The 25,930-nt window shown below is 45.6% G+C and overlaps 1 protein-coding gene across 1 annotated transcript in view; it reads left to right on the top strand.

The window, feature by feature from the left end:
• Positions 1-25,930, top strand: part of GRK7 (G protein-coupled receptor kinase 7) — a 45,279-nt gene that overhangs the window by 10,923 nt on the left and 8,426 nt on the right. The window contains exon 3 of the mRNA XM_032264776.1: positions 21,298-21,572. Coding sequence (XP_032120667.1) covers positions 21,298-21,572 — 275 coding nt within the window. The remainder of the gene's footprint in view (positions 1-21,297; positions 21,573-25,930) is intronic.

Below are 25,930 nucleotides of genomic sequence, written 5' to 3'. Positions count from 1 at the left end.
AAAAAAAAAAAAAAAAAAATATATATATATATATATATATATATATATATGTCTTGGCCTTTTCCTCCTTGTCACAAGTGGCTGTTGCAACTCCAAACATTGAGCCTGCATTCTAGGAGAAGACAAAAGAGGAGAAAAGAACAATATCCACAGACATCTGCGTATAGCCCATTAGCCAGGACCATGTCACATGTTCACCTCCAGAAGCAAAGGAGGCTGAAAAATAGAGTATTTCATTCCTAGCCTCCGTTTCAGGGGATGTTAAAGGAGAGGAGGAGTGAGATTAGGTGTTGGGTGAGCTGACAGCATCTGGCACACCAGCCCCCAGGAAAAAATATTCATGACGATTAGGAAATCAAATTCTGTTTCATTACTCACACAGACACTGGAACTCAAGAATGCTTGTGACAATGGTGTGGTAGAATTCCAAGATCCCCCATCCATGACCCTTGCTTGCCCTTGTATAATCCCCTCCCCTTGAGTGGAGACAAGACCTTGAGTATGATGATGTGTCACTCCCATGGTTGTGTTATGTTACAGGGCAAAGGGGACTTCAGAGTTTTAATTAAGTTAGTTGACTTTAGATTCATCAAAGTGAAATTATCCAGGTGGACCTGACCTCGTCACACCAGTCCTTTCAATATAGGTATAGAGGCTAGAGACAGCAGAAGTCCGAAATGTAAAGCGCAGAGGGCGTCCCTGCACCCTGCTGGCTTTGAAGATAGAGGAGCAAGGCATGTAGGTGGACTCGAGGTGTTCAGACAGCCAGCCAGGAAACAGGGGCCTCCTTTCCACAGCCACAGTGAACTGAGCTCTGTCATCACCACGTACGCTTGGAAGAGGACCTTGGGCCATAGATCCAAATGTAGTTTGACCAACATCTCCATGTTACTAGCCTTGTGAGACCCTGACCAAAGAGCGCTGCCATGCTGTGCCAGAACTTCTGACCTACAGAACTGCGAGCTAATAAATAGGTTGTTTTAAGCTACTAAGTTTGTGGTAATTTGTTACACGTCAGTAGAAAACTCATACAAATAGTTAATAAAGGAAGAGAGCCAGGGAAAGATTGTAGGGTAGCATCAAAATTAATGGAGAAGGGCCAGGCGCTGTGGCTGACGCCTGTAATCCCAGTATTTTGGGAGACTGAGGCAGGTGGATCACCTGAGGTCAGGAACTCGAGACCGGCCTGGCCAACATGGCAAAACCTCATCCCTACTAAAAATACAAAAATTAGCCAGGTATGGTGGTACATGCCTGTAATCCCATCTACTCAGGTGGCTGAGGCAGGAGAGTTGCTTGAACCTGGAAGGCAGAGGTTGCAGTGAGCCAAGATTGCACCACTGCACTCCAGCCTGGGCAGCAGAGTGAGATTCTGTCTCAAAAAAAAAAAAAAAAAATTAATGGAGAAGATACCAGATGCTGGACATTGCTGGCAGGATAATGTTTTCTTTTCCCACAGGGATCAGAATACCTGCCACCAGTCAGATGCTGGGACTCACACCTGCAATTCCAACACTTCGGGAGGCCAAGTTGGGAGCATCACTTGAGGCCAGGAGTTTGAGACTAGTCTAGGCAACATAGCAAGACCTTGTCTCTTAAAAAAAAAAAAAAATTAACTGGGCATGATGGTATACACCTGTAATCACAGCTACTCAGGAGGCTGAGGCAGGAGAATTGCTTAAGCATGGGAGTGTGAGGCTGCAGTGAGCCATGATCATACCGCTGCACTCCAGCCCAGGTGACAGAGCCAAACCTTGTCTCTAAAAACAACAACAACAACAAAAAATAAATAAGAATACCTATTGCCTATTTTAATAGAACTGGAAGCAGTAACTGAATTTAGAACTCTGGACATGATTCTTCCACGTGGGTAACTGTTCGCTGGGTGTGAGCTGGGCCTCCCTGGGGGGACATAGGCCTTTTCACGCCCCCGAAGGACACTGGGTGAAGTACTTTGGATGTTGTTTCACAGGCAGTAGGCAACCATTGAAGGTTTTTGAACAGGCAAGTGCCATGACCAGAGTGAATCCTTAGAAAGACGATTCTGACACTATTTAAAATGAAAGAGAAAGAGACTAGGGTTGGGGAGAAATGAGAGCCTGCCAAGAGCTACTGTAATAATCCGCACCTGAGGTCATACGGGCCTGAGGCTGGTCCTGGGCTCTAAACAGCTCAGCCCCCTGACCTTTCACCTGGGCTCCGTCAAAATCCAGACCTTTACTTGCTTCTCTTAAAATGAGGCTGTCCTCAGTGGAGGGCTATGGGACACAGAACTACTCCTAGAACACGGTGACTTCTGCCCTGTGGGGCTTCCTGGCATCTGGTAGCTGGGCAGTGACTCCAGGAGGCGCTTCAAGGGTAGAAAGGAGCAGGTCTGCCCAGGTTTGAGAGAGACTGAGGCAGACACACAAGGAGAGGCCGGGCCCGAAGAGCATTGGCCTGGGAGGCTGAAACCTGAGTTCTTGTCCCAGCTTCATCACTGATTCACCATATCTGCCATCTCAGGTGGGCCTCAAGACGTCTGCCATTGCTACCATTTTTGAGTCTATGAGCTAGTCATTGAATTATCTGGAGGAAATAAGTTTGTTGGTTTTGCTGTTGTTGTTGTTGTTGTTGTTGAGACAGAGTCTCAGTCTGTCACCCAGGCTGGAGTGCAGTGGCGTGATCTCAGCTCATTGAAACCTCTACACCAGGCTCAAGTGCCACCATGCTCAGCTGAGGTTCAAGCACCACCACGCCCAGCTGAGACTCCAGCGCCACCACGCCTGGCTAATTTTTTGTATTTTTAGTGGAAATGGGGTTTCACCATGTTGGCCAGGCTGGTCTTGAACTCCTGGCCTCATGTGATCCACTTGCCTCAGCCTCCCAAAGTACTGGGATTACAGGTGTGAGCCACTGCACCTGGCCTAGGAGGAAAGAAGTTTTAAACTCAAAAGATTAACAGATAGAGTAGGTTGCTGTGATTTAGTGGACTATCATCAATCAGAGTTCTTATTGGACAGAACTATGTTACTTAAGAAAACGAAATTAACAGTTTACATTACTAAGAAGCCCTGGCCTGATCCAGATGTCTGAGCAGTGTCCCTGGGAGTGCCTATCTCTGTTTCCCAGTTTCACTCTTCTGTGTGTTGCCCTCACTCTCAAACAGGTGCTCCCTGCACAGGAGCCACCAGCCGCTTTATACATTTCCTTCCAACTGAGCGATGCCCACGGAGGGAAAACATTTCTTTATGAATAGTTCCTGCACAGTTCCCAGAGAGGGCTCTCACGGGACAACTCGGGTCACGTGTCCAACCACGACCAATCCCATTGGCCAAGACTAGATCACTGCCTGTCCCGGGAGCCACAGGAAGATCCGTCCCATGTAAATCTCACGGATCAAGAGCGCAAGAATGTGTTCTCCACCAGAAAATCACAGTGCGAAAGATGGAGACTAGATGCCAAATGGGCAAAAAAAAAAAAAAAAAAAAAAAACAGTGAGGCCCCTAATAACTGCTGTTACCTCAATGGTTTGAAAAGTTTAGAACCTTTCTGATCCCTTAATCATGGGATGATGGGACCTAAGAGTTCCAAGTGGGTAACGCTTTTCTACGAATAAGCTGAGCCTCTTGGGACCCTTTACAAAAAGATTCTGAGTTAGGTACTGTTCTTAGCTCCATTGTACAGGTAGGGAAATTGAGACCCAAAGTTACAATACTAGTATGTGATAGGAATCCAGGCACATCAGATTCAAAAGCACTCACAGTTCTGACTCCACCTTATTGAGTTCATGCACATGGCAACACATAGCATTATGGTGTTTTTTGTTTGCTTGCTCTGTTTTTTTTGAGTCTTGCTCTGTCGCCCAGGCTGGAGTACAGTGGTGCAATCTTGGCAGCCTCCGCCTCCTGAGTTGAAGCGATTCTCCTGCCTCAGCCTCTCGAGTAGCTGGAACTACAGGCGTGAACCACCAGGCCTGGCTAATTTTTGTATTTTTAGTACAGACAAGGTTTCACCATGTTGGCTAGGATAGTCTCGATCTCCTGACCTCGTGATCCACTTGCCTCACCCTCCCAAAGTGCTGGGATTATAGGCATGAGCCACCATGCCTGGCCAGCATTATGGTTTTTAATGCTATAAAAGGCTCTTCACTTAGTAAGACTCAGACAGAATAAGTATGTGTGATATTAGCATATCTTCCCAGTCTGGTCTGATATGGACACCAACCACAAGCCTAGTTAAACCTCTGAGAAAGGAAGACTTTAGAAAAGAATCACCCCACCACACAGGGAATGATGACCACCAATATTTCAGAGTCAGCTTCTTACCCACAAGCACAGTACAATTAAACATGTTCCAGTCACTGTCACATACACTTTTTATTTTTTATTTTTTGAGACAGAATCTCGCTCTGTTGCCCAGGCTGGAGTGTAGTGATGCAGTCTCGGCTCACTGCAACCTCTGCCTCTGGGGTTCAAGTGATTCTCATGCCTCAGCTTCCCAACTAGTTGGGATTACAGGCACCCACCACCACGCTCTGCTGATTTTTGTATTTTTAGTAGAGACGGGGTTTCACCATGTTGGCCAGGCTGGTCTGGAACTCCTGACCTCAGGTGATCCACCCACCTCGGCCTCCCATAAAGTGTTGGGATTACAGGCGTGAGCCACCACGCCCGGCCAAGATGTACTTTTAATAAATGTGATAAGCACTTCTGCGTGTGCTCAGCTGACATCTACATGCACACAGTGAAACTAGTTTGTATCAGTTTTAAAGACTCCAGGTAAATATAATAGGAATATTGAAGAGTGAGGATCATATTTGCACTTTTAAAAGTCAGAATTCTATTTGGTAAGCAGTGACCTTCAGGTTTTATGCAACATGAGCCTTTAAAACTTGCTATTTTGTTAGGAATGGGAATAAGGTTAGAATAGTGACCCAAAAGCTTGTTGCATGTTTACTTACCTTGTTCTGCTTTGAAGTCTCTGACCAACTCCTCACATTCAGAGGGATAATGGGAGACAGAGGTTAAGTATTATATTTATTTTGAAGTATCTGTTGTACCAAATACAATGTTAGAGACATACTGGAAAGGTGTTTTTTTTTTTTTTTAGATCAAGTTTTGCTCTTGTCACCCACGCTGGAGTGCAATGGTGTGATCTCTGCTCACCGCAACCTCCGCCTCCCGGGTTCAAGCAATTCTCCTGCCTGAGCCTCCCAAGTAGCTGGGATTACAGGCATATGCCACCATGCCCGGCTAATTTTGTATTTCTTAGTAGAGACGGGGTTTCTCCATGTTGGTCAGGCTGGTCTCTAGCTCCCAGCCTCAGGTGATCCATCTGCCTCGGTCTCCCAAAGTGCTGGAATTACAGGCACGAGCCACCATGCCCGGCCTGGAAAGGTGATTTTTAAAATACCTCTGAACATGTTTTCTTGGGAGCTAACACCTACATACATCATAACGATCATGACCCTGCCCCCCAATTTTTCTCTGTAAGAGTTCACTTCTGAGATCTAGCTTAAGAAAGCCACACAAGAGAGGCATTCTGGTCATATGAGGCACGAAGTCATGGTCACACTTTGGTCTGACCAAAATGATTACCACCAGCATTGACCAAATTTATTTCCTACTAACTTTTGACCCTACAGAAATTTAAAATCTATTCTTAAATTATTTACCACCATCAAGAGCATTCAAAAATATTCATAACTTTTAAGCTTGAAATTACTTTTAACATTCCTTCATCCAAAAGGCATGCCTTTATTCATTCATTCACTCACTTATTTATTCAACTTACATGTATCAAGTGTTTCCCACATGCCAGGACTGTTCTAAATATGAGGGACAGGCATGGTGGCTCATGCCTGTTCCCAGCACTTTGGGAGGCCGAGATGAACAGATCACTTGAAGTCACGAGTTTGAGACCAGCCTGGCCAATATGGTGAAATCTTATCTCTACTAAAAATACAAAAAATTAGCCAGGCTAATATAGCACACACCAGGAGACTGAGGCAGGAAAATCACTTGAACCCAAGAGATGGAGGTTGCAGTGAGCAGAGATTGTGTGTGCCACTGTACTCCAGTCTGGATGACAGCAAGATTTTGTCTCAAAAAAAAAGAATCATTCAAATAAATATTAAATTTCACTTATGATAAATGCTGGGAAGACACCACCTGGGGGCTCTCCAACAAGGATTTGACTTAATATGTGAAAATCAGAAAGTAAACCATATGGGAAATGCAACCATGATACTACAAGGACAGGAATTCACTTAGCAAAGAGGTTGGGGTGGTGTCTCAGATTGGGGTCCCTGGAAACAGACTCTGAGACAGATTTATATATGGAAGATATTGGGGGGCTGTGATATTGTGAAATATGTAATTTGGCCTTCATCCCATTTCCTGGCATACAATTCCTAAAGTCCTTGGAATCTTCAAAGAGAAAAGCATCTTTTTGTATATTAATGAGTTGACTGATGGCTGGCAGCCCCTAGGAAGCTTCAGGATGGAGACTGGTCACCAGAAAAGCCATGGTAAGATGAGAGGGTTAGGACTTTCGGCCCATTCCCCCAATGGCCAATGATTTTATCAATCATGCCTGTGTAATGAAGCCTCCATAAAAACCCGAAAGGGCAGGGTTCAGAGAGCTTCCTGATAGCCAAACACTTCCTGATAGCCAAACAAGAACACATCCACGTGCTGAGAGTGTGGCTCACCCCGACCCCGTGGGGACAGAAACTTCTGCACTTGGGGCCCTTCCAGACTTGTCCTGTATGTCTCTTCATTTGGCTGCTTATTTGTGTCCTTTAAAATATCCCTTATACTAAACCAGAAAATGTAAGTGTTTCCCTGCGTGCTGTGAGCTGCTCTAGCAACTTAATGGAACCCAAGGAGAGGTTTGTGGGAACCTCAGTCTATAGCTGGTGGGTCAGAAGTTCTGGAGGCCTAGACTTGCCACTGGCATTCAAAGTCTGGGAAAGCCTTGGGGACTGAGCCCTCACCCTGTGGGGCCTGGCACTGTCTCCAGGAGAGAGCGTCATAATGCATTCGAATTAGGGGACATCCAGCTGGCATGTGCTGCAGAATAGATTGCTGGCTGCTCTGTGCTTTGAGAGTATTGTGGGAGAAACTGAGTTTGTTTTTTCTACTCAGGAGCACTCTCCTGAGATGCAGCCATGAGGAAGGCAGGACTAAGCAGAGAGAACCTGACCCCCGATGCAGGGTGGGGGTAGGGTGGGGACTAAGACCTCACCATCCTTCAGGGAGGGAGCTCTAGAGTTGGGATGACCCTTCTGAGTTGTCTCAAATTGAGGTAGGGTCCAGGCTTGTGTGTCCCTAGGGATGCAGTCAGTGACCATGAGCGGCGCCAGAAGGGGGCGGAAGCCTGGGAGACTGTCCCTGCTGCAGAGGGCAGTTCCCAGGGAGGCGTGCAGCTGTGAACCCCCAGCACACCACGGACCCAGCCAAGCCTGGCTACATAATTTTGGGGCTCACTGTGAAATAAAAATATAGAAACTCTTCTTCAAATATCAGGAAAAAGCCTCCTCCATGCTGTATTTTTCAGCAGTTATGGGGTTTGGATTTGCTATTTAATGTCATACTCCCCCAGGCTCTGGGACACTCAAGGAGTGAGTAGAGAACCTCACAGGCACCCGGGGCTCCCTCCCATGAGTGGACCTGTGGAAGCAGGTGCTGACCCCAGCCCTCCCTGCACCTGAGTCCAGGCCTCTACCCGGCAGGAAGTGGCAATAGTCGCTGGTAGGGGTGGGGGTAGAGGTGGGAGGTGGGGAAGCAGACAGCCATGAACCCATCTCTGGGAGGCAAGGAGGTGGTGGGAGGAGAACCCTGTGAGCTGAGGCTCCAAGTCCTCGGTTCCATCAGCTCATTGGACTTCACTTAAAAGACACCAATGCAAAGATAAATGATTACAAACAGCATTAAACCCTAGCACAGGTATGCCTCTGAGCACAGGGCCCCGTCCAAGGGCACTGGAAACTGACCTAGCCCCAGCAGCTGGAGGGCGGGGGCCAAGAACCTGAAGAAGGGATTGAGGCCAAGTACCACTGTAGCCCCCACTGGTGGGGAAGAACATTTCAGGCCATGGGAACAGTCTGGTCAAGTACCTGTTGCTTTCAGGGAAATGAAAGGAAGCCAGGAAATGAAAAGCACATAGTAAGCGGAAATGTGGTTCGAGAGGAGATGGAGAGGCGGCAAGGGCCACATGGAACCTGGCATTACAGGCCATGTTAAGGACTTTGGGTGATTGCCTCTGAGCACTGGAAACGCTTTGGCAGGATTTCATGAAGGGGACAACATGTGTGGAATTTTTGTTTTGAAAAGAACACCCCAGGTGAAATGAAAACAGATTAGTGGAGATTCAGGTAGTTTGTGGTCTTTTGTAATCCAGGTAAGAGGTGATGGGGCTCAGACCACAGAGGGAGTAGTGGAGACAGAACGCAGTGAATGAATTGGGGCGTCTATAACATTTCAGAACGAATAGGCCTCAGTGATGGTTTGGATTTGGGGTTAAGGGATACGGGGCGTCAAGAATGGTTTGTTAGGTAAGGCTGTGTCACAAGCACAGACTTAGGTTCTGAGTACTAAACAGGGAACCAGGCAAACAAATGTCTACCTTCGTGAAGTTCCAGGAGAGCAAAGAGACGGACAGGGACTTGGGCAGTGATAATACGGGTGATCAGGGTTGTCTGAGCTGAGTATGTAGGAAGGGCACCCAGCCCAACATGAGGACCTGGAGTCACAGGGTCAGGAAGGGCTTTGAAGAGGAAGAGACAGCAATCAACTTAAGATTTAAAAGGCTTGAAGCTAGACAGATGAAGAGGAAGGAGCCTGGGCCAGGTAAAGGGATCAGCATAGCTCCACAGTCCTCAACGCCGGTGTGTTTTGCCAAACCTCCTGGGGATATTTGGCAATGTCTGGAGATAGTTTGGGTTGTCATGGCTGGGAAAGTGCTGCCAGCATCTAGTGGGTAGAGGCCAGGGATACTGCCAAACATCTTACAACGGACAGCACAGCCCCAACACAAAGCAGACTCAGCCCACAAGGTCCACAGTGCCACAGCTGAAAACCCTGGCATCAAGTCCTAGCGGCACGAGGCCTGGGGCTCAGTCACAGAACAGAGTGGCTTTGCAGCTGGCTGGAGTGTGGAGTCATGGGGGGGAGGGGTGACAAAGGCTACAACTAGAGAGTTTAGCAGACACCAGGCCCTAGGGGCTGGAGGACTTGGACAAGGGGAGTTTGAACCTATTGCCAAGGGTGCTGGGGAACCAATGAAAGGTTTTCAGCAGGGAAGTGACAAAATCAACCTTGGGACCATGCGTGGTGCCTCATGGTCTGTAATCCCAGCATTTTGGGAGGCCAAGGTGTAAGGATCACTTGAGCCCAGCAGATGGAGACCAGCCTGGGCAACAAATTGAGACTCTGCCTCTATATTTAAAAAAAAAAAAAATAGCCTTGGAATTACAATCAGAGAGAAGGAGTTAGGATAAGCATAGAAAGGCTAGGAGGGCAGCACACTCAGGGAACTGTGGGCTTGCACATTGTCTAATGGAGTCACAGGAGTAAGGATAGGCTGGGCCAGGGGGTCTGCAGGATGCGGCAGGAGGTGGCTGGCATGTAAGATGATACAGTTCAGGGACCTAAAGGTTGCTGCATCATCTAAGCTAATATAGACACATGTTAGAAGCTCAGAGCATTCATTTAGATCATGCACAGCTAATGAAATATAGTCCTGCAAGTCAAGGAGATAAGAGCTTGAGTGTTTGAATCCTGGTTCTGCCACTTACTCTGGCTGCTGTGTACAGACATACAGGCTGACCCCCCCCCCACCCGCATGGGAGCAGGAGGGCTGACGTCACGTGGAAAGGCTGGTTTGCTCCATGCACCAAGACATTTGCAGTGCCTTCTAATGGGCACAAACATGCGGCACGGGCAGGCCACAGCCCTGCACATGACCTTAGGCAAGTCAGACTGCTTCTCTGAGCCTACTTAATATGCCTGCCTCTAGCATTGATGAGAAGATTAAGAAACAAGGTAGATAAATGCCTAGCCGGGGGTCAGCCACTTGGTAAGCACTCGAGAAATGACTGTACAAGAAGCGCCAGACCTTCAGTCACAATCCCTGCTGTTGTAATTGTTTCTGCCTCACCTGACAGGCACTGCTGTTGCTCAGGTGACCTCTGCAGCTGTGCTTTGTTCTCTGCGAGGCACAGGGAGCCAGCGGGACCCCAAGGCTGCAGCAATGGGCAGTGGGTGAGTAGCTGGCATCTGGGGTGAGCCAAGAAGACACCCACAGTTGTCTTGCTTTCTCGCAGCTGCGTGGGGTTTCACTTGTGGTTTTCTTCTGAGCATCTTAGAGGCACGATGGAAAGTATGCCTCAGCCTGCTGCCAGAGAGCTTCACAGCACATGAAACCACGGAAGAATGTCCTCAGGAATCGGAACTACAGATCTCTGACCATGTGCCAGGCCCTGCCTTTCAGTCTGATGGAGTCTTGTGTAGCTGTCCTGCCTGAGACAATCAGAAGCCAGGCATGGGGAAAACAGTCGCTAATAACCTACTGTGCTAGCAGGCCTGCTGTGCGCCAGGCTTTGGGACGGCACCCAATCTGTTTTATCGTTTTAATCTTCATCGCAGTCCCATGAGGCAAGAGCTGTTGAGACTCGGAGAGCTCGAGTAAGCGGCTGTGGGTGACCAGCCTGTAACTGGCAGAGCTGGGACCTGAACTACAGCAAACCAATGCCAGTGTGGGAGCGTTTCACCCCAGACTCTATCCCTGCAAAAAGCTTTATTGTGGGGACCCCTCTTTTGGGCTCCCTATGTGGGATCTCTGAAACGAGTGTCCTTCCAGGGGTGTCAGGGAGAGCAGGAAGCCGCCTCTGATGGGATGCGCTCTCCCCGCCCAGGAAGTGGCGGCAGAACGCGAGCCCCGCAAAGCCGGGGCCAGGAGCGGCCCCCGCGCACTGCGGAGCTCCTGATTCTGCGGCCTGGGGCCGAGCACGCGGGCGGAGCCTCGAGCTTAGTCTCCTGGGGTCCTAGGGCCGCATTCCTCCGAGGTCTGCAAAGGCCAGTGCTTAAAGGCGCAGAGGAGCAGCTGGGAACGAGAACAAAGCGGCCAGGCCCCCCTCGGAGGAAGGAAGGAGCGAGCCCCAGGAAACAGCTGATAGCGCTAAGCTCAGCTTGTTTTTTTCCTCTGCTCAACAGTTCTCCTGCCACGGCAAACAAAAGATGTACATTCTGATTCCCTCTTCTGTTTGGATTGTGCTGTCGACTGGATCTGGTTTGTGATGAGCTGGGGGAAGAGGCATCTGCGGGCGGTTTCTGGCTCGGCGTGCCAGTGTGCTGGGCCGCGCCGGGATCGCCGAGCTTCCTTTCCTGCGCCTTTCTCCCCGCCTGCGTCGCTGATCCAGCCTGGCCGGGCCACCCCAGGGGCGGGCAAGGCCATTTCTTTCGAGAGTGGAATTGGAAGTTGCCAAGTTTTCAGACTTAATGGGAGCTGGAGAGTTGCTCGTGTCCTTGACCTTGAGGGACCTGCGCGCACACACACTTTTTCATGGACCTGTGAAACTGTTAAGATGTGAACTGTGCCTCTCAGCTCCACCAGAAGCCGCTCCCTGTTCTCTGCACTACGGAGGTCACAGTCTGGTTCCTGGTTGTCCAGAGCCACACTGGAACTCTGGCCAGGGCCAGCCTGGGCCCTGCCAGCTCGGTTGAGAGTGACAGCTACAGGGTCAATGGAAGAAGCCAGCACCCAACAGCAAGAACAATATAGGGGGTATCTGGACAGATCCCGATGGGCTCCCCAGTGTCTGGACACCTGTACGTGACAGGTGGCCCTGATGGGACAATCCGCTTGAGATTACTGCACTAGAAGGACTTCCTGCCGCCCCTGGGGGGGTGGGGGAGGGGCACTGGCACTGCCAGGCCTCCTAAACCCGGTGAGGTCTGATGCTTCACGTCGTGCATTGGTTATACTTGGTTTTGTCTGATCAGGTGTTGACTGTGTGGGTCTGCAAAGGACACCACAAAACCCAAAGTAAAATAAGGCAAAACCAAAAAAAGAATAACACACACACACAGACACAAACACACACACACACCCCTCCACTAAGAGGTCTGTTGCTGCTGACACTTGGGTGATCCCTACAGCCCTGGGCATGGCGGTTCTGGTCACATGCACTGAACGAGACTGCTCTGATGCCGCTGAGACTGAGGCCCAGGCCCTGTGTCACTGCAGGAGTTAAACTGAGCTGTAAGAGGTCAGCGTGGTTGGACCTGCTCCACACAGCTTGGCGCGTTCTCTCCTCCCACCCTACTCTGTGGAGGCAGTTCACATGCAGAAGACAAATGGCATAAAGGGCAGGCAATTAATTTTTTCAGCTGGAGGCTGCGATGGAATGTGGGTGCTTAAAGTCTGGCGTGAGCCTCTAATTCCATTCTCAGTGAAATACCTCTACTCTTCAAGGAGGTGGTGCCCTTCCAAGTTCCATGGCTGACATTTTCTGTCTTTAGGACCAAGAGGTGAATATAGTACTGAAAATTATTTGGAATTAATCTCAGGCCTTCCTGCGTGCTGTCTCATGCTCTTTCCACTCCACCAGGGGGTCTACAGTGCTATAAAGATGACAGGCCAATTCTTTACTTATTTCCTTGGGGAAGTGGTTGCAGAGCGTGGCCCTGGTTTCATCTCTCAGAGCCCTCTGCTGTGTGGAGCAGCCCAGCCAGCCTGAAACAGACAAATAATGGACAATTCACTGGGATAAGGTGAAGGCAAGCATCTTCAGCAAGAATGCTAAAGATCAAGGACTTAGCACTGGGCAGATGGGGAGAGGGAAGAAGGGGACTCTACAAGGGAGAAAAGAAATCCTGAAGGGAACTTGGAGGGTTAAGAAAAAGTCACTTCACCTACTTCCATAGAGGAAGAATAATGTAGTCGTTAAAAATGCAGGCCCGGCCAGGTGTGATGGTTATGCCTGTAATCCCAGCAATTTGGGAGGCCAGGTAGGCGGATCACCTGAGGTTGGGAGTTCCAGACCAGCCTAGCTAACATGGCGAAACCCCATCTCTACTAAAAATACAAAAAAAAATTAGCCGAATGTAGTGGCAGATGCCGGTAATCCCACCTACTCGGGAGACTGAGGCAGGAGAATCACTTGAACCTGGTAGGCAGAGGTTGCAGTTAGCTGAGATTGCACCACTGCACTCCAGCCTGGGTGACAGAGTAAGACTCAGCCTCAAAAAAAAAAAAAAATGCAGCCTGTGTGTGATTCTTAGGTTGGTGATCTTAGGCAAGATTTAACCTCTGTATGGTTCAGCTTCCTAATCTGCAAAATGGTCGCTATCTCATAGGGCTATTATGGAGATTAAATGAGGAATTCACATAAAGCACCACAGAAAATATTTAGCATGGAATAAGCACTCAATAATGTTTTCCATTATTATTTCCAATTTTTCTCTCAGCATGTGTTTCACAATCCTTTGTTCATGGCAAGGTATGTTGTCCGCTTTCACCCTACACCTTCTACTGAGCAACTTACGTTTATCCAGTATCCTCATTAGTAACTTTAATCCTTAATGTCACTCACCTTTGAAATGTGCTCATTGGATGGGTGCCACACAGCACAAGCTCAAATAAATGTTGCTGAGTAGAACTTACTGACTGCCATGGCCTCAGCTTCGTTTGGATGTTGTTTGTAGTCTTTCTTTATGCCTCTGCCACCCCAGCAGAGCCATAAAGAACCAGGTAAAAGAACATGAGGCCCAGAGGAGTGAAATACTATATTCAGGGAGACCCCCAGCTCTTTCCCCATCTCAGTTCCCCGAATGAGGGCAGGCAGGCTGATACATCTTAGGTGGGGTATGGAGATAACCCACCTGATCCCTCTCATCAGTTGATAAGCTGGACCCCACATAGCTTATAATCAGCTTTTTGGTGCTTCACTCTTAAATAGAAATCAATAGACAAAGATCAATTGTCATTTATTTCAAAAAAAAAAAAAAATCACTCTTCAAAATGAAAGACAGAACCAAAACAATCCAAGGAAAAGAACTTGTAGAAAACAGGAGTGGTGCAGGGAATAGAAGTGATCATTTCTTAAAACTTTTTTTTTTAAGACAGAGTCTTGCTCTGTAGCTGAGGCTGGAGTGCAGTGGCGCTATCTCAGCTCACTGCAACCTCTGCCTCCCTCATCCCAGTTCAAGCAATTCTCCTGCCTCAGCCTCCTGAATAGCTGGGATTACAGGAACATGCCACCATGCCCACCTAAGTTTTGCATTTTTAGTAGAGACGGGGTTTCACCATGTTGGCCAGGCTGGTGTTGAACTCTTGACCTCATGATCTGCCCACCCTAGCCTCCCAAAGTGCTGGGATTACAGGCATGAGCCACTATGCCTGGCCAAAATTTATAGTTAATATCTTTTGAGATTAAAGAGAAAATAAGGCCCCCATGAAACAAGAACAAATGCTATAAAACAAGGAACATTCAGAGAACAACAAGGACATTTGGAAATTAAAAATATGTAAATGCGGGCCGGGCGCGGTGGCTCAAGCCTGTAATCCCAGCGCTTTGGGAGGCCGAGGCGGGTGGATCACGAGGTCAAGAGATCGAGACCATCCTGGTCAACATGGTGAAACCCCGTCTCTACTAAAGCTACAAAAAATTAGCTGGGCATGGTGGCACGTGTCTGTAATCCCAGCTACTCAGGAGGCTGAGGCAGGAGAATTGCCTGAACCCAGGAGGCGGAGGTTGCGGTGAGCCGAGATCGCGCCATTGCACTCCAGCCTGGGTAACAAGAGCGAAACTCCGTCTCAAAAAAAAAAAAAAAAAAATGTGTAAATGCATTTGCAGAATAACATGGACAAACCTTAAAGATATGTTAAACACAGTAAGTCAGACATGAAAGAAAACCTACTATACAATTCCATTTATACAAAATTCAAGGACAGACAAAAGTAATCTATAGTAAGAGAAAGCAGAAAGTGGTTGCCTGAGAAGTGGGAAGGAGAACTGACTGGCAAGGGGCACAAGGAAACTTTCTGGGAAGACAGAAATGTTTTGTTTTGTTTTGTTTTGAGACAGAGTCTCAATACAAAGATACGAGATAGTGGTGCTATCTTGGCTCACTGCAACCTCCGCCTCCCAGGTTCAAGCCTCAGCCTCCCAAGTAGCTGGGAGGCTGCCACCACACCTGGCTAAATTTTGTGTTTTTAGTAGAGACAGGGTTTTGCCATGTGGGCCAGGATGGTCTAGATCTCTTGATCTCGTGATCTGCCCACCTTGGCGGGATTATAGGCGTAAACCACCACCCCCAGCCAGACAGAAATGTTTTATATCTTGTTGGGTGGTATTTACAAGGGTGTATTTAATTATTAAAATTCATTGAGCTGAATATCTAAGAACTATACACATTATTGTATGTTAATTATATATCAATAAAATCATATTGGCAAAAATGAAAAGTTCAGTAGAAGAATTAAGCCTCTATGTCTAGCCGTCAATTGACAAGAAATGCAAAGAACAGAGGGACCTGTTAAATGACACCACAAGAATTCAGTCAGCAAAATCTGACTGTGGGAAACTCTACAGTTTGGCCCCTTTTTTTCAACAAAAATTTGCTACGTGGGGTGAAAAAGACAGAGGAGGAACCTATAAAAGAGATTTAAGAGACAATCATTGTGTGAACCACATTTGATCCAAATTTAAACAAAAGTTTAATGATTGTTTAAATGATTGTATGATTTAAGTTTAAATTTTAGCTTTAAAAATTAATAGGACAGTTGGAGTACAAATATTTCCAGATATTTGCTAGTATTAAATAATTTTTCTTATTTTTTCAATGAGATAATGTTATTGTAATGCTTTGTTTTAGTGTGTTTTCCAAGTGACCTTATCTCTTTGAGATTCCTAGTGAAATACAAATGATGTGTGACTAGAATAGTCAGGGGAAGGGGGAAGGGACATAGATAAACCAATATTGGCCATGTATGGGTAATTGTTGAAGCCAGGTGAAGAGTACATTGGGTTTACTGTTTTAATCTCTATTTTGTATATATTTGAAATTTGCCACAATAAAATGGAAAATTTTATTGTGGAAAATTCTTTTAAAATTCTTCTATTTAAAAATAAAATAGCCGGGCACAGTGGCTCAAGCCTGTAATCCCAGCACTTTGGGAGGCAGAGGCGGGTGGATCACGAGATCAAGAGATCGAGACCATCCTGGTCAACATGGTGAAACCCCGTCTCTACTAAAAATACAAAAAATTAGCTGGGCATGGTGGCACGTGCCTGTAATCCCAGCTACTCAGGAGGCTGAGGCAGGAGAATTGCCTGAACCCAGGAGGCGGAGGTTGCGGTGAGCCGAGATCGCGCCATTGCACTCCAGCCTGGGTAACAAGAGCGAAACTCCGTCTCAAAATAAATAAATAAATAAATAAATTAATTAATTAAATTAAATAGAAGAATTGGAGAAAAAAATAGAGGACATCTACCCCCATGGCCCTCAAAAGGAAATAAGACACAGAGGTGGACATTAGGAGCAAAAGGTAAGAAACATAAAGGATAAGTTCAGGATTTCTGAAAAAAAGAGGAGACAAAATGGAAGGGAGAAAATGACGAACGAACTACCAGGAGAGGCCGGCTGTGGTGGCTCCTGCCTGTGATCCCAGCACTTTGAGAGGCTAAGGCAAGAGGATCCCAGGACCAGCCTGAGAAACAGAGAGACCCCATCTGTACCAAAAAATAAAAAATTAGCCAGGCATGTTGGCATGCTCCTGTGGTTCCAGCAACTCAGGAGGCTGAAGTGGAGGATTGCATGAGCCTAGGAGGTACAAAGCCTTGGAAAAAAGAGAAGTGAGTTTACTTGGAAATACATAAAAGATGTAAGATTGACTAAATGGATGGATAGAGAAGATGGATAAATCGAGAGACATTTGATAAAGCAAATCTAGTAAAATGTTAATGATATATAGGAAATATTATTTGGCCATAGAAAGGAATGAAGTAGTAGCTGGGCGCAGTGGCTCACGCCTGTAATCCTAGTACTTTGGGAGACCGAGACAGGTGGATCATGAAGTCAGGAGTTCAAGACCAGCTTGGCCAACATGGTGAAACCCCGTCTCTACTAAAAATACAAAAAATAGCCGGGCGTGGTGGCATGAGCCTGTAATCCTAACTATTTGCGAGACTGAGAAAGAAGAATCGCTTGAACCTTGGAAGTAGGTGGAGGTCACAGTAAGCCAAGATTATACCATTGCACTCCAGCCTGGGCAACAGAGCAAGACTCCAGCTTGGGGTGGGGTGGGGGGAAGAAAGGAATGAAGTACTGATACATGCTACAACATGGGTGAACCTTAAAAACATGCTAAATGGAAGAAGCTAGTCACAAATGACCATGTATTGGATGATTCCATTTATATGAGGTGTCTAACATAGGCAATTCCATAGAGACGGAAAATAGATGAATGGTTGCTTAGGGGTGGAAGAGCAGAGGAATGAAAGTGACTGCTAAAGGATATGGGATTTCTTTTGGGGGTGAAGAAAATGTTTTGAAATTGATTGTGGTAATGTTTTCACAGCTCTGTAAATATACTAAAATCCAGTATGCTTTTTTCTTTTTGAGATGGAGTCTTGTCTGTTGCCCAGGCTGGAGTGCAGTGGCACAATCTTGGCTCACTGCAGCCTCCACCTTCTGGGTTCAAGTGATTCTCCTGCTTCGCCTCCTGAATAGTGGGACTACAGGCGCATACTACCACACCCAGCTATTTTTTGCGTGTGTTTTTAGTAGAGACAGGGTTTTGCCATGTTGGCCAGCCTGGTCTCAAACTCCTGACTTCAGGTGATCCACCCGCCTTGGCCTCCCAAAGTGCTGGGATCACAGGCGTGAGCCACTGTGCCCAGCTAGGACACTCTAAATGAATGGATTTCATGGTATTTAAATTATATCTCAAAAAATCTGGTAAAAATGTCAATGATAAACTCTAGGTAATGGGTATTTCAAAGGTGCTCGTGTGAAATTTCAACTTTGCTGTATGCTTGAAAGTTTTTATAATAGAATGCAGAAGGGAAAAGGAGAGTGAGGGAAGACAGGTGTGATGTCCAGCTGAGTGCTGGTTCATCAGGCACAAGGGACTTTTCTGGGAAAGGCACAAGGAGGAAGCACAGGAGAGGACGAGGGGGATGCAGCTGCCCAGTCCCTCCCATCTCTCGTTTCCATTGGTCAAGGATTATCCAAAGAGCTATATTGCCCACATGTCATCCAGCCGATTAGCAGCTGCCCAGGAAATAAGGCCCCATGTCCCACAGGATGGTGTTTCATCCAATTCTGAAAGTGGAGGGCAGCCCAGCCTGGATGTGCTGCCAACAGAGAGCTGTCCAAGAGGAAGAGAAAAGGAGGTGGTAGAGGGAATGTAGGAAGGTGCGTGAGGTTTGTGGTCCAGTACACCAACATGATGACCTTTCTCAATGACATACTTTGGTGTGGGGCTGTTTTCATCCATGGTGCTGGCTATCCCAGCTATCAGCTGGCCCCTCAATCCAGCAATCAATGGCTGTCTGTACTGGGAAATTTTCTCATACTATTTGCACGTGTGTGTGTGTGTGTGTGACAGAGAGAGTTTCAGTGTGTCACCCAGGCTGGATGTGCAGTGGCTGGATCATGGCTCACACTCACGCACATATGCATACTCACCACACTCATACACACTCATACACCCACACACATACACACACACACACAAACACATACCCTCTCACATGCACATACACACTCACATACACACACACTCACATACACATACACTCACATACACACACTGACCCCTTGGGCCTTCCTGCATGTGCTCCACTCTCTATTGAATCAACCTTCTGACTTGTCTGTCTCTGCCAGTTTCCAAATCCTCAAGGGCAAGGGCCAGGCCTTATAGGTCTGGGTATCCTGGAAATTCATTGCAGGGCATGACTCAACAAATGTTTTCTGTGTAATGAATGGAAAAGATATAGTCACCATCTATGCTGTTATTTATTTAACAACATGGCATGCACCAGGTGAGGCCCTGTGCTGAGTGCCTGGATTTGGAGACAAAGATGAGTAAGACTGTATCCTTGGCCTCAGAGGCGCCTACAGGACCTTTTTGTCTGGACAAATGCAAAACTGGACAAGACGTCAGGGCAACAGATGGAAACCGGGACTGTCCCCAGCAAACCGGAACATATGGTCACCCAAATTATATACCAGCTTCTCTGAAAACAGCAGTCCCATGCTGACTCATCCATAGCCCGTTAGACCCTAGTCACTTCCAGAACTTTCTTGTACAAGCCCATCATTCTTCATTAGTACTTGGATCGTTTGTTTCTTTGTTGTTGTGATCCATGTAGAAATTATCCATGAAATTTCATATTTCTAAAGCATTACATTAAAAAAGACTTAAGCAACTAGAAATAAAACACCTAATGCACAGCTCAACGCTTTCTAATGTTTTCTTCCTAGAGACAGGGTCTCACTAAGTTACCCAGGCTGGAGTGCAGCGGCTAGTCTATCGCACTACAGCCTCAAACTCCTTGACTGAAGGGATCCTCCCACTTCAGCCTTCTGAGTAGCTGGGACTACAGGTACATACCACCGCACCCAACTTCTCCAACCTTCCCTGAAGTACTGAAATGCATGGTTGTAATCAGTGGGTGACAGGCATTCCTTGGTGTTAACAATAGACTCTGGTTTATTGTCTTATTGATGGGCCTTTGGGTATTTCCAGTTTGTGACCATTCTGAATTAATGAAATTATGAATATCTCAATATAGATTCATTTTTCTTTCTTCTGAGTCTTCTTTGAGGTACCTAATCCAAAGTTAAATAATCTGGTTGAAAAACAGGAACAGTCTGTGACCTTTTGTTTTCCATTGCTCTCTGTCATATTGCTCTCCAAAAAGTCGGAGTCGGCAGGCATGGTGGCTCACACCTATACTCACAGCACTTTGGAAGGCCGAGGTGGGTGGATCACTTGAGGTCAGGAGTTTGAAGCCAGCCTGGCCAACATAGTGAAACCCCATCTCCACTAAAAATACAAAAATTATCCAGGCTGGTGCCTGTAATCCCAGCTACTTGGGAGTCTGAGGCAGAAGAACAGCTTGAACCTGGGAGGGAGAGGTTGCAGTGAGCCGAGATCGGGAGACTGCACTCCAGCCTGCGTGACAGAGTGAGACTCCATCTCAAAAAAAAATAATTCTAAAGTAAATGTATACCTTACAATTGCAAAATGTGTTGTAGATGTCATTAAATAATGTGCTGAGTAAATAAATGTATTAAAATCACATGCAGCCATAAAAAGACAGATATTGCATGATTCCACTTATATGAGGTACCTAGAGTAGTCAAGTTCATAGAGACACAAAGTAAAATGTCGGTTGCCTGGGTTTGAGGGGAGGAGAAATGGGAAGTTGTTTAGTGAGTATAAATCATCAGTTTTACAAGATGAGTAGTGCTGGAGATTGGTTGCACAACAGAATGTACTTAATACTACGGAACTTATACTGCAAAATGATTTAGATAGTGAATTTTATGTGTATTTTATCACACATGCAAGTGTATATAAATATATGTATTATATATAAATACACATGTGTATATATAAAGTGAATATGTATACATTTAATCTAATGAGCATTTGGCGTATATTGTCAGAAGTGTGCCTATCATACATAGTCATTTATGTTAAATGAAATTTCATGTGTGTGTGGAATTTCCTCAATTAAAATGGCAGTGTTAACTATTCAGTGCCGAGACAGGCAGAGCTGTGTGAGGTTAATGTTATTCCACAGCACATAGAGTAAGGAACATCATAGATAATATATGAACATTCAATATTAGTAATAAAGTGCTTAGCCTTAAAAAACCATATGCATCTCATTTTCTATTTTCTGTGAATTTTTTTTTAAAAAGGCAGAGCTTAGGGGATCTTACAGACATCCACTTGAACTTTTCATCTTAAAGATGAGGTGATGAGCCTAAGAGAGGTAACTGATTTTCCCACATCAAGAGCAGCTAGGTCTTCCCTTTTCATGACGCCCTTAGCCACCTACTCTATCGCATTGACCAAAGTGGGTAATGTGGCCTCCCCTGGCTGCACTCAAAGCTGCTGGGAAAGCAGCAAAAAGAACAGGTTAGACACTTTGCCGCCCCAAACAAATTAGGGTTCCCTGAACAAGGGAAGGAAAGCAGAATGTGTATTAGGTAGGCAATCAGCAGTGTCTGCTACACTCACCTTAGTGTCTGTTCTGTGTTGTCTTGTGTTTTGTTTGGGATGCTACAGGCTGGAACCAATGGTTACATGGCTCCTGAGATCCTAGTGGAAAAGGTAAGTTATTCCTATCCTGTGGACTGGTTTGCCATGGGATGCAGCATTTATGAAATGGTTGCTGGACGAACACCATTCAAAGATTACAAGGAAAAGGTCAGTAAAGAGGATGTAAAGCAAAGAACTCTACAAGACGAGGTCAAATTCCAGCACGATAACTTCACAGAGGAGGCAAAGGATATTTGCAGACTCTTCTTGGCTAAGAAACCAGAGCAACGTTTAGGATGCAGGTAAATTAGCTTGCAACAAAGAGGATTGCTGATACCAGTATTGTTCAACGGGATTGGGAGAATGCTTTCGATGTGTGGCAGAGTCTTGGAATTAAGTATTATGATTTTCCTATTTTTATTTGCATATTATGTGGTTAAATATTTCTAATACTTTCAAACACTGTGAGTACTTTTTATGGAACAATCTCCAAGATGTATTTTAAAGTGGAAAAGCGAGGTGCAAAATAGCTTTCATTAAAAAAAGAAAAGAGAACTATACATAATTCAAATGGTTGCATAGAATATTTCAAGGAATTTACAAGATTGGTTATGTCAGATGAAGGGAAATTAGGGGCCAGGGGTGGGGATGCAAATAAGGATTTTCACTCTATCATCCTATTTTCTTGTGCATCTTGAACTATGTTAAGAAAATAAATGTATTAAAATCACATGCAGCCATAAAACAGAACAAATATTGCATGATTCCACTCATATAACGTACCTAGAGTAGTCAAATTCATAGAGACACAAAGTAGAAGGTCAGGTGTGGTGGCTCACGCCTGTAATCCCAGCACTTTGAGAGGCCAAGGCAGGTGGATCACGAGGTCAGGAGTTCAAAACCAGCCTGGCCAAGATGGTGAAACCCCATCTCTACTAAAACTACAAAAATTAACCAGGCACGATGGCAGGAGCCTATAATCCCAGCTACTCCGGAGATTGAGGCAGGAGAATTGCTTGAACCCAAAGGACAGAGGTTGTGCCACTGCATTCCAGCCTCGGCAACAGAGTGAGACTCTGTCTCAAAAAAAAAAAAAAAAAAAGAAAATAGAATGGTGGTTGCCTGGGGTTGAGGGTAGGAGAAATGGGAGGTTGTTTAATGAGTATGAATTATCAGTTTTACAAGATGAAGTGTTCTGGAGATTGGTTGCACTACAGTGTGAATGTACTTAACACTGTTAAGTATGTTATCTATTAAAAAATAATTAAAATAGTCTGGGCACAGTGACTCATGCCTCTGAGCCAGGCAGGGTGGGTCACACCAGCACTTTAGGAGGCCAAGGTGGGCAGATCACCTGAGGTTAGGAGTTCAAGACCAGCCTGGCCAACATATGGTGACCTTATGTCTACTAAAAAAACAAAAAACTAGCCGGGCGTGATGGCGGGCACCTGTAATCCCAGATAATTGAGAAGCTGAGGCAGGAGAATCACTTGAACCCAGGAGGCGGAGGTTGCAGTGAGCCGAGATCACACTACTGCACCCCAGCCTGGACAACAGAGCAAGCCCTCATCTCAAAATAATAATAGTAATAGTAATAATAATAATAATTGAAATAAAAACGTAAAACTATCAGTACTAATGGTCATAGCTCTGGAAAATTCAAGTGCCTCCCATAGGATATCCTCAGTCCTTCAAAAAATATTTAAGTGAGCACATATGATGTTGCCAACTGTTAAGTACAGTTAAAATTGAAGCCAAGTTTTATTGTTTATGATAGAATAAGATCAAGCTATTTTAGAAGGCCAGGCACAGTGGCTGATGCCTGTAATCCTAACACTTTGGGAGGCCAAGTGGGAGGATCACTTGAGCCCAGAAGTTCAAGACCAGCCTGAACAACATAGAGACCCTGCCTCTATGGAAAATAAAAACATTAGCCAGGTGTAGTAGTGCATGCCTGTAGTCCCAGCTACTCGGGAGGCCAAGGTGGGAGGAGCACTTGAGCCCAGGAGCTCAAGGCTGCAGTGAGCTATGATCACGCCACTGTACTCCATCATGGGTGACAGAGCAAGACCCTATCTCTAGAAAAAAGATGCTGTAGAAGAAAAAAGAAGTAAAAGCTGGCCTGTGAAAAGACCCTTGGCAGTGAGTGAATGTGCTGTGTAGCGAGAAAATCAAGAGCTTTAGATTCACAGCCGTAGATTCATGTCCCAGCTCTGCTATATACTGGTCATTTTACCTCAAGCAATTGAATTACTTTCCTTGAGTCTCAATATCCTCATATGTAAAATGGGGGGGTTCATGGTTGTGATGGTTAATTTTATGTGTCAACTTGGTTAGGCCACGGTACCGAGATATTTGGTCAAATATCATTGAGATATTTCTGGGCAGATTTTTCGATGAGATTAACATTTAAATCAGTAGGCTTGGAGTAAAGCAGGTTACTGTCTATAATGTGGATAGGCCTGATCCAATCAGTTGAAAGCCTTAATAAGAAAATACTGACCTCCCCAGAGGAAACGGGAATTCTGCCGGCAGACCACCTTTGGGTTCAAATTGCAATCCTTCCCTTGGTTTGCAGCCTGCTAAATGACCCTGCAGACTTTGGATTTACAAAGCCCTAAATTAAATCTCTCTCTCTCTCTCCTTTTCCCTTTTTTTTTCTCACCCCCTACCTTCTTCCCTCCCTCCCTCTCTCTCTCTCTCTCTCTTTCTCTCTTGCTCTTTCTCCCTCTCAGAGAGAGATATATATGTGTACACTCACACATTGTCAGGGAGGAAACGCATTCTCCACCTTCCTACATTCAGTTATTGGAGACCTACAAATTATTATTATTATTATTTTGAAACAGAGTCTTACTCTGCTGCCCAGGCTGGAGTGCAATGGCGCAATCTTGGCTCACTGCAACCTCCACCTCCTGGGTTCAAGGGATTCTTCTGCCTTGGCCTCCCAAGTAGCTGGGATTACAGGTGCCCGTCACCACACCCAACTGATTTTTGTATTTTTAGTTGAGACAGGGTTTCACCATGTTGCCCAGGCTGGTCTTAAACTCCTGACCTCAGGTGATCCACCAACCTCGGCCTCCCAAAGTGCTGGGATTACAGGGGTTAGCCACTGTGACCATCCGGAGACCTACAATTAAACTGACAAAAGATAGATTAGCAGAGAAAAAGACAGGTTTTTTAATTCACTTAGATAGGTGGGGGTTCAAAAATAATGTGACTACGAGACAGAATTTGGGGAAAATATACCATCTTAATAGAGGAAGAGGAGGAGGAGAAAGGCTCTTAGGGAAAACAAATGATTTCTTGGGGAGAGTGGGGAGAGAAAGGATGCTTAGAGAAAACAAATGACTTTTAGGGAAGATAAATGGATTCTTAGAGAATAGATGGGAGGGATAATGGCTGTGTGACGATGTCTGTTTAGCTGTGGTGCTGACTTCCTCTGTCTCCAGTGAGGAGTCCATCTTCCCTGTTTTTGAACCTCTCAGGGAGGAGATTTATAACAGTTGAGTTCTTTTGGAGCTCTGCTTTGAGGGAGATGGGGGAAATTCAGAGCATACATCTGTTGACTTTTCAAATCACTTTGGCTCAAAATAGTTTTTATATCACAGTGGCGCATTTCAGACCCTTCAACATCCTGTGGGTTCTGTTTCTCCACACAACCCTAGCTAATACAGTGGAGGTATTTTGAGGTTTAGATAGAATGTATATAAAAGGAGATATAATGTGTGTTAGGAGTCAGTCAATAAATGATAGCAATATTATTAATTATTCTAACGGATTTATCAGATACGGTGTTGACTACACTATGAACTTGACTACCTTAAATTACTTGGATTAGCTTGAATATCTTAAATTACTTGGATTAAATCATCAACATCTAAAAAATATGTATGAATATAAATCTATAGCTATACGGTGGTATGACTGATTTTGAACATACCACCAGAACCTAGACAGCCAAATTACTCTCACTTTTTTAAGTAGTTGCCAATGGAGGCTTTATTTATTTATGTATGTATTTAAAGAGATGGGATCTTGCTATGTTGCCAAGGCTCAAGGCATCCTCCCATCTAAGTCTCCTGAGTAACTGGGACTACGGGCATGGGCCACCACACCCAGCTCATTGAAGCATTAGAAGAAGGCTTTCTTAGCTCACACGGTTCCAGTATGGAGGCATGCTTTTACTGTTTGACTCGATTTTTTAAAAAGAGCCAAATGTCATTTATAATAACTTTCAATGCATGACAGATAACCAAATTAATTATTTGAAATTAGAGCTCTACATTACCCAAAAGTAAAATATTGAACTGATTTTCCTGTGTACATTCTAATATTGTATTAGGTCAAAACAAAGTGTTATGATAACAAGCAAATCCCAAAGTCTCAGCAGCTTAGCATTTAAAAAGCTACTTCTCATTCGTGCAAAGTCCATTATGAGGCTAGCAGCTCTCCAGGGCCTCTCTCTTCCAAGCAGTAACTCCAGGATCCAGGCTGCTTCACTGATGGCTACATTGGAGCTTGGGGCTATCAGTTGCTGTGGCAGGAAAAAGAGCCTGGAGAACTTCTGGAGCATTTTACTGCCTCAGCCGGGAAGAAGTGACACACTTTACATATCCCTTCACACACACTTCTTTTTTTTTTTTTTTTTTTTTTTTTA

The sequence above is a fragment of the Sapajus apella genome, unplaced genomic scaffold (assembly GCF_009761245.1).
Source record: "Sapajus apella isolate SASKATOON/1434 unplaced genomic scaffold, GSC_monkey_1.0 scaffold4, whole genome shotgun sequence".
In the NCBI taxonomy this organism is placed as follows: Eukaryota; Metazoa; Chordata; class Mammalia; order Primates; family Cebidae; genus Sapajus; species Sapajus apella.
The sequence above is the reverse complement of the archived record's forward strand: the minus strand, read 5'-3'. Positions and strand labels throughout refer to the sequence as shown.